Source organism: Podarcis muralis, chromosome 8 (assembly GCF_964188315.1).
Source record: "Podarcis muralis chromosome 8, rPodMur119.hap1.1, whole genome shotgun sequence".
NCBI classification, from domain to species: domain Eukaryota; kingdom Metazoa; phylum Chordata; class Lepidosauria; order Squamata; family Lacertidae; genus Podarcis; species Podarcis muralis.
Genome location: NC_135662.1, coordinates 37,762,732 through 37,777,299, shown reverse-complemented (window position 1 = coordinate 37,777,299; position 14,568 = coordinate 37,762,732). Strand labels below are relative to the sequence as shown.

The window sequence follows — 14,568 nt, the reverse complement described above, 5'->3', positions numbered from 1 at the left end:
AGATCAGCTTACAGGATCGGTCATAGGCCAGTATATGCTTTGGGGCTTACAGTCTGAAAGACATCATTTATACACAATGAGAAAGGGATGTGGAGGGGAAGGGGGGGGGAACAAGTTCATGCACCAGTTCCTAAAGTTACAGTTTTAGAATGACCAGCTGAGAAGGAAGCCTGATGGAATGGCTCCTGCCAGGTGACAGTTGAAGCAGCTGATCTCTCAGCAGGGGTGATGACATGGCCCTGCTTCTCTAAAAATGAAAATGCCCAGGAGAATAAAAACGTCTTTGGTGCACAGATGACATCAGATTAAGTGATAGGCAAGGCTCCCTTGGGAAAGAATCCCACTTGAAAAGGAGATACATGTTTTCGCAGGTACACGGTGGGCACTCATTGGGGAAACAGCCAACTGAGGCCTCCTGACACATGTCAACCCATATTATGTCCACCATGAAAACATTGGAATTTGAAGTCCTCTTCTTTGTAGCAGCTTTGTAGCAGCATTCTTCTGCAGTGTCAAATCATCACAGAATATTAAGCTTGCAGGAAGTTGGCAACCATCTAGTTTATATTGGTTAATGACTGTGAAAATATTTCTCCCACTTCTGCCGTGGTCTGCATTCTTCATTGACAGGATTAATATCAAAGTTTAATTCCTGCCATCAAAATGTATTTGTGTATTTATTTATGTTTTTTACAAAATATTATTGAAGTAAATGGGCGGTGGGAGAAATGGAAAAATGAGGTTATGTGTGTCAGGCTGCTATTCTGTACATACAGTATTCAGCCTTCTTCAACCTGGTGCTCAGTGGCTGGTGGGACTTGTAGTCCAAAACATCTGGAAGGCACCAGATTGGCAAAGACTGAAGTACAGTTTTCTAGGCCAATAAAGTCGTACCTTGGATCCAGAACGGCTTGTGAGTTGAACATTTTGGCTCCCGAATGTTGCAAACCTGTAAGTGAGTGCTCCGGTTTGTGAATGTTCTTTGGAAGCTGAATGTCCAACGCGGCTTCTGCTTGAGTGCAGGAAAATTGGGGTGGAGACGCTCCTTCAGGTATATTGGGCCGAGGTCATTTAGGGCTTTAAAGGTCAGCACCAACACTTTGAATTGTGCTCGGAGACGTACTGGGAGCCAGTGTAGGTCTTTCAAGGTACGACTGTAGTAGCATTTGTTGGTGCCTGCTTGTAAATACATCATTTATAAATTTATTGTTAAAGATCTCTCATGGCAAGACATTTGACCACCACATTCAGTGCTCTGGATGTCTCTTCTCCTATAACTATCCCTTTTGTTCTAGGTTACTACAATAACAATACCAAAGTAGCAGTGAAAACTCTGAAGCCAGGCACCATGTCTGCGCAGGCATTCATGGAAGAAGCCAACCTTATGAAATCACTTCAGCATGACAGGCTGGTCAGGCTCTACGCTGTAGTTACCAAAGAAGAACCAATTTATATCATAACTGAATTCATGGCAAAAGGTAGGTATGACTGAATTCATTAACCAGAAGTACCATTTGCATGTAGGAAATGGTGTATGGTACAATTGCAACAGGTACTTGTAACCGACAATTTGATAGCCATTTGTTATGGGACTGTAACCCGAAGCGTCTGTAACCCGAGGTACCACTGTACCAATTCCGCCCATTGAAGCAACTGAGTGGGCACATGCAGGGTAAATATTTGAATGGCTGGCATTTTGACAGGTGCTGCAGATTTCCCCCATCTTTCTAAGATTTTCTTGGGCTGAAGCATAGGAGAATATTTCTCTGTTCTGCATGTTGCATTAGGTCAAAGGAAATATTAGTATGTACTGTTACTTTGGCAGAAGCGGAAGTGTCTGTAGTTTTTACTGAAAATGCAGTTCCCCAACCATTTCAGCCTACGGAGAAAATTTGAAAATTCATACATGTGCTGAGTATAAGCCACTGCTGCCTAGTAATCACTTGAGAGGGAATTCGGGCCTCTATATCAGTGTTTCCCAACCTTGTGCCTCCAGCTGTTTTTGAACTACAACTCCCATCATCCCTGACTAGCAAGACCAGTGGCAAGGGATGATGGGAATTGTAGTCCAAAAACAGCTGGAGGCACAAGGTTGGGAAACACTGCTCTATATAGCCGTTTGTTGGAATGATGCCAGGGGAATCAGATAAGAGGTTGCCCCTCCGCTGACTGGAAAGGGCTAGAACAGGTGTTGAAGAAAATTAGGAAGAGAGAGAAACAGTCATTTAAAAGTAACAACAAATTAAAGCGAAGGAGGGATGAGAAAAAGTGGCAGTTTATGAGAAGTGGATAAGTTAGGTATGGAAGAGGGGGAGGAGAAATTACAATGAGTAAAAACAGTTCTGAGAAGCTTGGTGTGGGGAGATGAAAATATAAAATAGGAAGGCCTCTCTGCTTAGAGTCTTTGGATCAACATCTTCTTCCTAAAGTGGAAAGCTGAGTCAGAATGCCCCCATACCTAATGTATGTATTTAACTCAAGGAAACTGAACTGTGGATCTGCTTGCTAGAAAGAGAACAGTGTGGTAAAGATTAAAAGCAATTTCCAAAGAGTGATCATCAAAAGAAAACAATGTCAGTGTCAGCTGCTCATGCTGGACACTGCTTTGATAAGTCACCATTTTGTGACTGGAGGGTCTCAATAATTTCCAGCCATCTCAAGAGGGCCCTTTGAGTACAAAGTTTGGGAATGCCTAGATTAAGCAGCTAAAGACATTATAGTCTTGCATATTCCTCTCACTCTTAAGTTAGGCTCCCTGAACCCACACTCTTTCAGTTTAGCAGTGGATATACAGTAGAGGGTGGATAATGTGTCCAGCAAATAATTTAGCGGTCACAACTTTTCCAACACTTAATACACACCTAATAATTTCTGCCTCATGCAACAAACTGCACTGTGCTCCCTCAGCACAGCAACTTGTAGTGAACAGCCAGGCACAAAATTCTAAAGGCACCACTTTCCCAGACACTTGCTGCACATGCATCTGATGAATTTTTCCTGGACACCCCCACACACACCATGCACATTAAGCCCTATGTCAAACTGAAGGACCAATATATTTCTGTAACCTTTGAAAAGTTGCTGTGTTTTGTGAGTTCCTAGCAGGATATGGCAAGTCCTCAGCTATTTGCATTGGTAGAGTTCTCATGGCCTACTTGTTTGGCTGCTTCATTTAAAATAATAATAATGGGTGCAAAGTGAGTGCAGATTTGTCATGTGCTACTGAGATCTTTTCCACTGCACATAAGCCTGATATGTACACACTATGAATCTCTTGCCAATTTCTTAAAGCAGCTTTTAAACTCATAAAATCAATCACCCTTGGCATGGTTTTGCAGAAAGCTGAAATGTATTAGTCTTGTTAAAAGGTAAGTTTCCCCATCCATTTAAATAGAGATGATTGCTTTCAAAAATCTTATTCACTCACAAGACCCCCAGAAATATTTTTATGGCATTCACTCACATCTGAGTTTGGCCTGTTTCTTACCACCTTGTCTTGCCCTTCCTTTACCACACAGGGAGCTTGCTGGATTTCCTGAAGAGTCAAGATGGTGGGAAATTACTACTTCCAAAGCTCATTGACTTCTCAGCTCAGGTAAATAATTTATTTTTATTTTTGGTACTTGGCTGGCTTGGCACTGGCTATGCTTCATTTTCACCGTTGTCTGGAAACCAGGTTTACTGAGACAGGTTTTGGATGCTGAAAGTTTGGTTTAAAGTGGATTTCTCCTGCAGATGTGGCAAGAGAAAATTGCTCTCTGAATTGCTGGGGCCCCAGGCACATTGTGTTATCCCCTACCATTTGTGGCTTAGTCAAGTCACATCTGGGTCCGTTTTGAGGAGGAAGTGGCAGGTCAACTATAGGTGGAATAATAGAATGATGTGCCTGGGTTAAACTATATAAATATAGCTACCCCAGTGCACAGCATGGGGAGATGTAACTGGCCTCATCCTGACCCTAGGTGTGTAAAGGTAGCCCTAACTGCAGTTTATGTACAATGCTACCTTTACTGTGTAAACTTTGCTTAGTTACGAAAGTGTAATTAATTGTATTTAGAGGGCTGCTGCCTGTTTGTCTCTCCAAATGTTGCCTGAGTTGCTGTGATGTCATGGAATATTTGCAAATATTCTAATTAGTGGGGGAATTGGCAAGAGAAGAAAGAGATTATTCTTGTGCTGTCTGGAAGAAGGCTGTCATTGTGTTTAGTAAAATAAATTGCTGCTTGCTACTGCCAAGGAGAATACAATGAATGTTGCTCGGGTCAAGGTGTAGCACTGGCTTAGTACGGTGGCAGGGGTGTCTAAGAGGCTGATGTACAACCTCTGATAAGGATTGCTCCTAACCAGGAAGAAATGGGAGTGAATGAAACTTCCAGTGACAGATACTACTTCCTGTCAATGATGGGTAGCCCCAAAGAGTGTGCAGCAAATTCAGAAGTATTGCACCTTATTCAGAAGTGACACGTTGCAAGGGATGGGCATCCACTGGCTCAAAGCATCCTGGATCGCCTTGCTGGTGCTTGGAGCTGTGTGAAGCTGTAGCAGGCTCCAAAATTCCACAAACATTGGAAGACATATCACAGAGCATGAACCCACGCAGAATGGTGTTCGTAGTCCCTTCCATCAGTTTAGAGAGTGCTTCCAAGTAACTTGCACCCTTATTTTCCCCAAAGCAGTAAAAGGAGCTACAAAAGTCCCTGTAGAAACAGACCCCATGACTATGGAGTGGCTTCATCTGCACCATGCAATTAAAGCACTATTATACCACTTTAAATAGTCATGGCTTCCACCACAACATCCTGAAAACCGTAGTTTGTTAAGGGATATGAGGATTGTTAGGAACCTCCTATTCCCTTTTACAGACCTACAATTCTCAGAAAGAGGAATTGATTGTTTAAGCACTCTGGGAGTTGTAGCACCATGAAAGGAATAGGGGTCTCCTAACAACTCCCAGCATCCTTAACAAACTACCGTTTGTCTAAAGTAGTAGAATGGTGCTTTAAATGGCTGGTGTGGATGTGGCCAGAGACAGAAGCAGGGATGGCAAGTCAGATGAGAGTCAGAGCAAGCACGTTGCATTCTGGTGAAGGTTGCACAATAGCTTGCTCTTGGTTTCGTCTTCCTTATTTTTGCAAATGGCTTTCATTCTCTTTAGAACAAATAGCAGCTGGTTGGAATATACTATGTTTTATTCATTGCTCATCTTCAAAACAATGGCAATGAAAAGAAAAAGTCTATGTGGAGAAGGGCCCACAGTGCTTGGGTAGATTTTAAACAAAAACATTTAAATCCTGTTAAATCAATATTTACCAGAGGGCACAACACTACAGAGCAACATGTCCTGTACGAAATATCCTTTGAACATGACCTTAATTTCCTGTTGCAAAAGTTGGCCTCAGTCTGGCTGAAAATGGTTGTAATAGTAACAGACGCCTCATATCAACATCTTTATCTATGTCACATGCCATACTAGCAACGATTAATATCTGTCTTCAGAATGTGTTACAGTTGCTTTCTTTTTCGTGGTGATTTCTTTACTAACACTTGTATATTCCACATTTCTGTTTTAAAACACACAAGTGGCTTCACAATAACACAGTTTTGAAACAGTGTGATATAGAACTTGAGAGTTTTAGCTTCAAACACGGCCCAGACATGGTTTAAAATAGTATTTTTCCTCATGGAAATTTTCATTTCATATAATAGATTCAGACTGTGAATAAATATTGAGCATGCCTGGTAGTTTTAATTTTTTTAAGCTCTGATTACTAAATATAAGAAAAATAAATATGCTATATTAGATCACTCTATAGGGCACCAGGAGCATTTCCAACAGAAGCATTTTTATTTTCTCTGATGCAAGTTACCATATGCAGTTACCCTAATCTTACAGCACTGAACATCATTGGTTCAGGAGTAGTGATAGAACCATCCATTAGGATTGCAAGTTGTGTTTAGAAGTTCATTCTTGGGGAACACCTGGAATGCATTGCTAGCCATTAAACGTCTGGGGGGTGGGGGTGGGGGGGGTCATATCTGGCATGGAAAGGGAATCTTAAATATTTTTTTTCCTGCACTAAATTGTAAACTATGTACCTGAACTTCTTGGACATGTGGAGTAGATAAAGTATGTGACCATGAGTCAATTGGAAAGGAGACCAGAACTCAGAGGTAGAGGGCATGCTTTGGGTGCAGAAGGTCCTAGGTTCAATCCCAGCATCTCCAGATAGGACTGAGAAAGAAACCCTGGGAAGGGCTTGCCAATCATGGTAGACAATACTAAATAGGCCAATACTTGGCAGTTTCATATGCTCATATCTCCCTTCCAGTGTACGTGCAAAAGAAGGCCTTCATACTCTCCCAATATGCCAGCCTTTACTGAATCAAATGGTATGGACTACAACTCCCATCAGCCCCAGGCAAAAGAAATGGCTTGTCTCTCTGGCCACTGGTGCTTGCCGGTGGAGCTGGCATCAGCATCTGACACCCTTAAGCAACTGTCAGGAACCTGGCACCTGGACCGAGCTCAGTGACGATGCCTGCTTCAACCCCCCTTAACTTTTTTCTGGCCTGCTACTCTGAGCTGTGCCAGATGGCGGAGTCTAACTGCCATTTTAATTTCCACAGTGCTTTCAATGTCACAACACTCTGGGGGCATTGTGGGAAATTAAAATGGTGGCTAATCCAGCCATCTGGCTGTGTTTATAGCACTGCCACCAGCAAAAGGAGGGGACGTACCCAAGACTGCTTTGCTCAGGGACCCCACACAACCTTGGAATTAGCCCCGTTTGCCTGAAACCAATCCAGCCATTCAAGCAAACTTTTCCATTGTGAAGGAGCAAGTCTGCTTCACAGTTAAAATGTGATTTTGTGGCCAGGGGTGGGCGGCTTCCTAAAATGGACTGGAAAGGTGCTGATGACACACCTTCTCTAATCCCTCCTCACGGGTAGCAGACCACATGCTTCCCTTGAGTTTAAGTTCCAAATTTATCTGCTCAGGGTTTGCACCTGTGTGCTGCACTCTGTTGCCTATGTCAAAGAGTCATGCTGTAACTGGGATTTTGGTTAGTTGGTTGGTGAGAAGGGAAGGGAAGTGAAGGGACCTAGAGAGGCCTTTTAAAATAACAAGAAGTCTTTGGCCATACCTTGGAAGTTCCCACTGCTGCTTCCTCTTCTCTAGACCCACCCAAGGACTGAAATTTGGTCTAAATTTGCTGCAGTCAGCTCATCTACTTGTTCATTTTCTCTCTCTCCAGGATACAATACAATAATTGTTTCCTTGCAGGGGGAGAAATATCTGCAAGGTACAAATCCTTTGCACAAGGGCCAATCTATGCTTGGTGTCAGGAAGCATGATCCTTCATTTTTCTCCTCCTGGCATTATTTGTACCAACTTTATTGAGGTCTTCAATGCTCTTCCAATCTGTAATGGGTTTGTTTGTCCAATCCAGCCTTTTGTGCCCCCATTTCATCTCTTCTTCTTTTTTAAAAGTGACCTGTCTTTATAAATCCCTTCAGTCAACAGGCTTCTTATCACAGGCTATCTTATCAACAACAACAGATCCTGGGGACGGGAAATATTTGCCTCTAAGGGAGTAGCTACATCCTCTGGTTACAAGAAGCCCTACTTTCTGAGCCTTCTGCACCAGAGAGAAACTGCTGGTGCTCTTCAAGGGCTTAGCTTTTGTGCAATATTTCTCTTCACAAAAACTGTGTTCAGCACTTGTGACAGTGCGGTGGGAAGTACCACCATGGGTATTTTTCCATTGCCTGACCCACAAAAAGAGGAACAAAGCGAGTGTGCAGTTCCTTTTTTTAAATAGATGCTGATCTGCATATTGCAACAGGACTGGTACCCGAGACATTTTAAAGAGTGTGCAGACATTTATGGTATCTATTAATAGTTCTGCAGTCCCTTGAACAGCCAAAACTATTTAAGCCAAATAAGTCCAACTGACTTTAAAAAGAATGAAATCTGGTTTGCGTGTGAAAACTTAAGACAAAAGTGAGTTGCTCATCAGGCTTGGTTAGGCTGCGTGTTGACAAAGTTGCTCAACAAAACTAGGAACTGATACCTTTTACATGTTGCATTGTTTTAGAAAATATAAAATAAATATATAGCTGGGAACTGAGCTGAAAACTTTTAGCTAATGCAGCCCTGAAAAAGAATGATTAGTAGCTTTTCCAGTCTGCATCTGTCCTGGTCTCTCTGGATTAGGGACCCCTATGTTTGTATCATAACAAAGAGACAGGTGGTATGTTCTGGAACTGTGTTACAAAGGGACAGAATTGGCTGCACCCTGACAGAAGTACTAGAAGTTGAGGAACAGAAGAGGGGCAACTATTACCTGAGCTGTGTTGTCTGTCTTCTGACATCTTTACCTTGCCAGGCAGAGACATTACATTACACCAAGAGTTGTCAACTGGGTGTCTCCATGCCCACCAGTGCCTTTGATGGTGCCCAGGATAGGTTTCAGTAACCATCACCTCAGAAATCCGCAATGCAATTGCGGGGAGGCATGCCTGAACCATTTTGTGTTCCTGCCTCTTCTCTTTTGGCTGTGGCCACCATTTTGTGTTATGTGACATGCACCATGGTAGCCATTTTGTGATTGGCACTCACGGCCATTTCTCAAAATTCCAAATGTTCTCACTGGCCTTAAAAACTTGGCAACCCCTGTCCTACACAGTCCTCTGCTCCTACCCTGAGGTGCGACAGAGAAAGAAGAGAGGCAACCTGCCATCAACTTGGGGTGTGAGTGAGCTGCAGGGAAGGGAGGGGAAAGGAGCTGGAAATATTATTATTAATAATAATAATTTCAAGCAAAGCATATTTGTAGATGGGAGCTGATTCATAAAAAGCTAAATATTTGTGCTAGCACAAGGATTAACACAACACAAGGAGTAGCACAACAGAAATTGCTCCCTTTCCCCCCGCTGTGTGCACCTCTGAACAGATTTAAGGAACCCACAAGGGGAATGTTCCATTGCACAAGAAAAAGCCTAAATGGTTAACAAACCATATGGCAAGCCTATATCAAATGCTGCCCTTGGCTGTATGTAAAGGTACTTTATGGCACTTCTGTAAATTGAAAATGAGGAAAACCTATGAATGTTGACCAACCCACTCCCCATTTCCCTCCTCTCCCCTCCATTTATAGATACAATCTATCATTGAGCAATGAATGATATTTAATGTAAGCAAAGGTGTGTTATCAGTACTCAAGTGTACCCATATTTTCATTTTTTTTAATACTGGAGGCTGTGCATATCATGGCTAATGTGTAAAAATGATATGTTAAAAAAGGAGTTTCCCTGATTGTTTACAAATATTGTGTGTGTATAAAAGTGCTTACAAAAAAGAACAGTACAAAAGTTAAATATATTTTATTTGTTGTTGCAGATTGCAGAAGGGATGGCATATATAGAAAGAAAAAACTACATCCATCGTGATCTGAGAGCAGCTAATGTTCTCGTTTCAGAGTCTCTAATGTGCAAAATTGCTGATTTTGGACTTGCTAGAGTAATTGAAGATAATGAATATACAGCCAGGGAAGGTTTGTATCATATTATAATTTTAAGTCCTATAAGAATAATTCTGTTAATAGCCACTTGTTTCACTAGAAATATCTAAATGTCAACACACACTGTTCTATCTCTGCTGTCTGGCCCTGGGATTTCCTACCTTGCTACTTGGTTTGCACTTGCATTTTTACAGAGAGACATAGCAGACCTCCACATTTTTCTCACTGGCTCCTGTCGTAAAATCATAGAATTGGAGGAAGCCTTGTAGGCCATAGGGGCTAACCCCTTGCGTGATGCAGGAAATCCAGAGCTAGAACATCTCCAGAAGATGGCTTTAAGACCTCCAGAACAGTGTCTGTTGCAGATGTCCATTGAGGGGCAGCCTTCAAGGCAATTAGTTCCATTGATCTTGAAACCAAGAAGGTTCTCCTAACATTAAACCAAAATCTACTCTTCAGTAACTTACAGCCTCTGGGGCAGCAGAGAACAACTCTTCAGGTATTTGAAGAGTGCAAATTTGTTTTCCCCCCACCCCAGTCTTCCTTCCCAGGCTGAACACCAGTTCCTTCAACATTTTGTCAGAGTTTATTTTCCATACTATTGAAGAATCTTCATTGTCACTTCCAATTTTCCAGTCACTTTTCCCTTATGAATCACCATCTGAATCACCTTACGAATAGTTTTTAATGGTTACATGAATGAAACTAGATTTAAAACACTGCTGTTGTTTTCCTCTCTGTAGGTGCAAAATTCCCTATCAAATGGACAGCACCAGAAGCCATTAATTTTGGCTCATTTACTATTAAGTCTGATGTGTGGTCCTTTGGAGTGCTTCTGTATGAAATAATTACTTATGGGAAAATTCCTTATCCAGGTATGCACTTTTTATTTACTGCTTATTTGCCCTCAGTTTATACAGGTACCAGAGTTAATAGAATAGGTGCAAACATGCAACAAGAGACATTTTGATAATTAGAAAATGTGTATTGGTTGCTGTACTTAAGAAAGTGTCTTCAAAGTACTCTGTTACAGGAGGAATGTGGGTTGAAACCATGCGAGTCCTTGCCCTCCCTGCAGCATTTTTTAAAAAATGAATTAATGAATGAATGCCTTGGCTTCATTCAATGTAAGAAACATATTCTGCAGCAACAGCAGCACGTTGTGCGATGATAGTCTTTGCTTTGTGTTTGCTGTACAGTGGTAACTTGGTTTATGAACTTAATCCGTTCCGGAAGTCCATTCTTAAACCGAAAACGTTATTAAACCGAGGCACGCTTTCCCTAATGAGGCCTCCCGCCGCCGGTGTCCTTCCACTGTTCGGATTCCGTTCTTTGTTGTTGAGTCATTTAGTCGTGTCCGACTCTTCGTGACCCCATGGACCAGAGCACACCAGGCACTCCTGTCTTCCACTGCCTCCCGCAGTAAAGTTCTCAAACTGGGTCACTATTTCCAGATCGTTGTAAACCGAATCGTTCTTAAACCGAGGTACCACTGTATCATAACTGGAGTGGAAAGCTGAAAGCAGGCCCTGGAGTCAGAGCCGAATGTTACAGGTGATGAAACTCTGGGGATGAACTACAGATCCTTAGTACCTTTGGGGGGAAATTGTGCAGATCTCAGATAAGATTGTCTGCTGCTGATGAAATGGCCCTTGCAGGTGATTACCTCTCTAGGGAAGGTCACTGAAAGGCCAAAATGCAAACGTACAGTCTGTGAGAACACAGGTGACCAGTTTGGCTTTCTGCTAGGTAATCTTTGGGTCCTAGCTGCCCAGCACCCTCTTTGATACCACCCACTTTTTAACCTAGCCACATTGGAGCTCTGGCATTGGAGGACAAGGGCATCTTGAGGTTTTGTGGCAGCAGGTATGGAGATCCAACCTAAGGTTTTCCTCTCTGACATCAGAGAGTGGGTTCTGATGTATCCTACCAGGGTGTAGTGTAGGGAGGCTTTGGATCAGCTGACATTCAGTTTACAGTGCAATCAAATACATGTTTACTCAGAAGTAAGTCCCACTGCAGTACTTCATTGGAGCTGACTCCATAAATTATCTTAATTTCCTACAATTGACTTTCTCCAGTAACAAAAGCTTGACTATTCAATGAATGAATTTGATATAAGTATTAGAAATGCAGGGGTGGAGGAAGGTTTAGGATTGTTTGGGGGGTTTTTTTTAGACTGACATAGCCAAATTTACTAGTGGAAGAAATATGTTTTTTTATTGTTTCAGGGATGAGTAATTCTGATGTCATGATAGCTCTTCAACGTGGGTATCGCATGCCACGCATGGAGGCCTGTCCAGCTGAGCTCTATGATATTATGAAAACATGCTGGAAAGATAAAGCAGAAGAGAGACCCACTTTTGAATATTTACAGAGTGTCCTTGATGACTTCTACACTGCTACAGAAGGACAATATCAGCAGCAGCCGTAACAGGAACGAGGAGGAGCTCCTGCCTCCAAATTGGTGTGAACCTCTTAATGGGACATTGTGGTTGCGCCAGTTACTTTTATGCATTAGGATATCCTAACTGCTTGTGGATCCTGAAACTGAAGCTCAAGAAAACGTTGCAGGTGACCACTATCCAGCTTAAGGCTTTAATGTCCTCTGTTGCTGGCACTTTCTTTCTATTTTTCTTAAGTACCCAGATTCTTTTGACCCACCAGAAGATCAAAATCAAACTGGAGACAGCTGCAAATGTAATGAAGAGAAACAGCAGCAGCAACAACAACAGTTCATAACAGCAACCAGAACTTAGCCCCACATGTTCCAGTCATGACATGCATCTAAAAAAAAAAAAAAAGGTCTGTTTTAGGGCCCATCTATATGCTATAGTGATGCATGAGCTCTTGCCACCCGTTTATTTTATCTGAAAAGCTTTTGAGGCTGTGCGAGGGGAGGAGGGAGGACTGTAGAGCCATCATTTATTTGCTCAGAATTGCATCTTTTGGAATGGCTTACCCACCTGCAGCGTAGAAAACACAGGAATGGCATCTTTCTTAAATTGGAAACTAGCTTGGAGAGACAACTTTGACGGAATTAACAGTGGCAGACAAAATGTTTAACCAGTTTGCCCACTCACCTCTTCCCTGGTCACCACTGAGGAGCTCATTCTAGCAGCCTGCTGCAATTGCTTTTTATGTGTTTTGCCTTGTAAAAGTGGATTGGATGAAGGGGCTTAAACAGTAAAAGCTGCTGTAGTTTCTATACTTATGTAAAGAGTAAGGTGGAATTGGCACAGTTGCAATGAAGTGAACGAGACATCATAATAGAGTGGTTCCCCCCAACCCCCAGGAGCTAACCATGATTTTAAGCAAGAAACTGTCTTTCTGGCTCACATTACCTACCTTCAAAGGACCTACCTGTAGAATCTGAAATGCAGTACATTTATACCTGATGATCTAAAGGTATATTGTATATGGCTTTATAGTTTGTTTTCAAGTAGGAATCTGATAGGGATTAAATGAAGTGTAACCTAGTCACGGCAGAAACCTTTCTACCAGTGTGGCTCATAAAGCTGCCCTTTTTAAAGGCAGCACTTAATGTTTAAATTTAAAAAGCACAACTAACACAACATTCCCATTGGAAAGTACAGCCAGCTACTATTATAACCAAAGTCTATACAATTTGTTGCACATATTACGTAAGTAGGATGCGGGGGTGGGGGTGGGGAGACACTTGAAAATCAGGTTTAAGGGCACTAGTTGTATAAAGTCAGGATTGGACTGAAGTTATGAACAGGATGCGATCTCACTACTCTGTGCCTCAGCTTTCTCCAAAAGGGTTGTTTTTTCTCTATCATGCTGAGACTTTTCCAAAATACTTATTCACAACTTGGTTACTATAGGAACATTGTGATTCTAACTATGTTCAGTTGCACAAACCAATATTTTTGTAGTACACATATTTACTCTTTTTAAATGAAGGAATCCAGTTGACAAACTGGCAACCAGGCTGTCAACCTGTAAATACTGTTTTCATTTTATTGTGATTTTAATAAATAAGCATTCTTGAAATTTCAAACCTGGCAGATTTTGAGTATTTTCTAAGTTGTTATCCCATGATAAGGAGACAAGCACAGTATATGGCAGCAACTATATTAAGTCTATGCTTCCGTAGACAATTGTGTTTAGTTCATTCGCTGCTGCTTGTCAAATATTGGTAAACATTTTTATTAGCAAATGTATAAAATGGCTGCTTTACACATTTCCATCCAATTTCTTCATACAAGGAAAGCAATTCAATCACAGAATTCATGTAGCTTCATTCTACACATTTTTACAATGGTCCTGAAGCTGAGATAATGGATATTGTGACATTAAGTATATTTCTTAAAACAAGGGAACTTCCAAAATATATCCTAGTACAAGAAAAACATAAGCAATGGTGTGTTTAATGTGTTCTGGCATTATTGATGCAGATAGTAGCACTATACAGCAACAAGATCATCTGAGGCCACACTTAAGCCATGCTGATATGTTAACTTAACTTTATGTTCAGCAAAGCATTTTATTTTCAAAGTAGAAATTGCCTCCAGTGTTTTTGCCTTCTCTGATTAACCACAAATTCAGTACCTGTGCTAATTCAGTAGCTGCATTAAACCCTCCCCAAGAAGGATCCAAATTACTCTCTTACTTTGCGTGTTGCTGAGGTCACTTGTGAGAGCTTGTAGAAGATGCCTCAGGTTTTTCTGAGTCTTTGTCACCGAGTGTTTTAGGAACATCTGCTAGGGTATGTTTCAGATTTGCAAAGAAGCCCTTCTTGGATTTCTGATGCTTCGAATCTGTGCTTAGGAGTTTTTTGCTTTCACGTAGCTCCTCTTGTAGAAGAGACACTGTGGCTTCAAGCTCATTGCCACGCTTAGCCCGGTTTTGAAGACCCTTGACTTCTTCCTGTTAAGCCATGGAAGGATGCATTAGAGGTAGAATGAGTCCTGGCATTTACTGATTTTAATATATCTCACTGGCATCCTCTGAAGGTGAGCAGCCAAAATGAATACGTAGTTAAACGTTTTCTAATAGGTTAGAGGCCATCTTGAAATCG

At 41.7% G+C, this 14,568-nt stretch overlaps 2 protein-coding genes across 10 annotated transcripts in view; one reads left to right on the top strand and one right to left on the bottom strand.

The window, feature by feature from the left end:
• LYN (LYN proto-oncogene, Src family tyrosine kinase) overlaps positions 1 to 13,548 on the top strand; it is a 50,491-nt gene extending 36,943 nt beyond the window's left edge. For all 7 annotated transcript variants that reach the window (XM_077933004.1, XM_028736931.2, XM_077933003.1 and 4 more), the window contains exons 9-13: positions 1,296 to 1,478; positions 3,519 to 3,595; positions 9,404 to 9,557; positions 10,268 to 10,399; positions 11,756 to 13,548. In XM_077933004.1, the coding sequence (XP_077789130.1) occupies positions 1,296 to 1,478; positions 3,519 to 3,595; positions 9,404 to 9,557; positions 10,268 to 10,399; positions 11,756 to 11,958 (749 nt within the window). In that variant the 3' untranslated portion in view covers positions 11,959 to 13,548. The remainder of the gene's footprint in view (positions 1 to 1,295; positions 1,479 to 3,518; positions 3,596 to 9,403; positions 9,558 to 10,267; positions 10,400 to 11,755) is intronic.
• The window catches only part of LOC114600594 (kinesin-like protein KIF20A), a 28,861-nt gene continuing 26,010 nt past the window's right edge, over positions 11,718 to 14,568 (bottom strand). For all 3 annotated transcript variants that reach the window (XM_077933000.1, XM_077933002.1, XM_077933001.1), the window contains one exon: positions 11,718 to 14,417. In XM_077933000.1, coding sequence (XP_077789126.1) covers positions 14,178 to 14,417 — 240 coding nt within the window. In that variant the 3' untranslated portion in view covers positions 11,718 to 14,177. The remainder of the gene's footprint in view (positions 14,418 to 14,568) is intronic.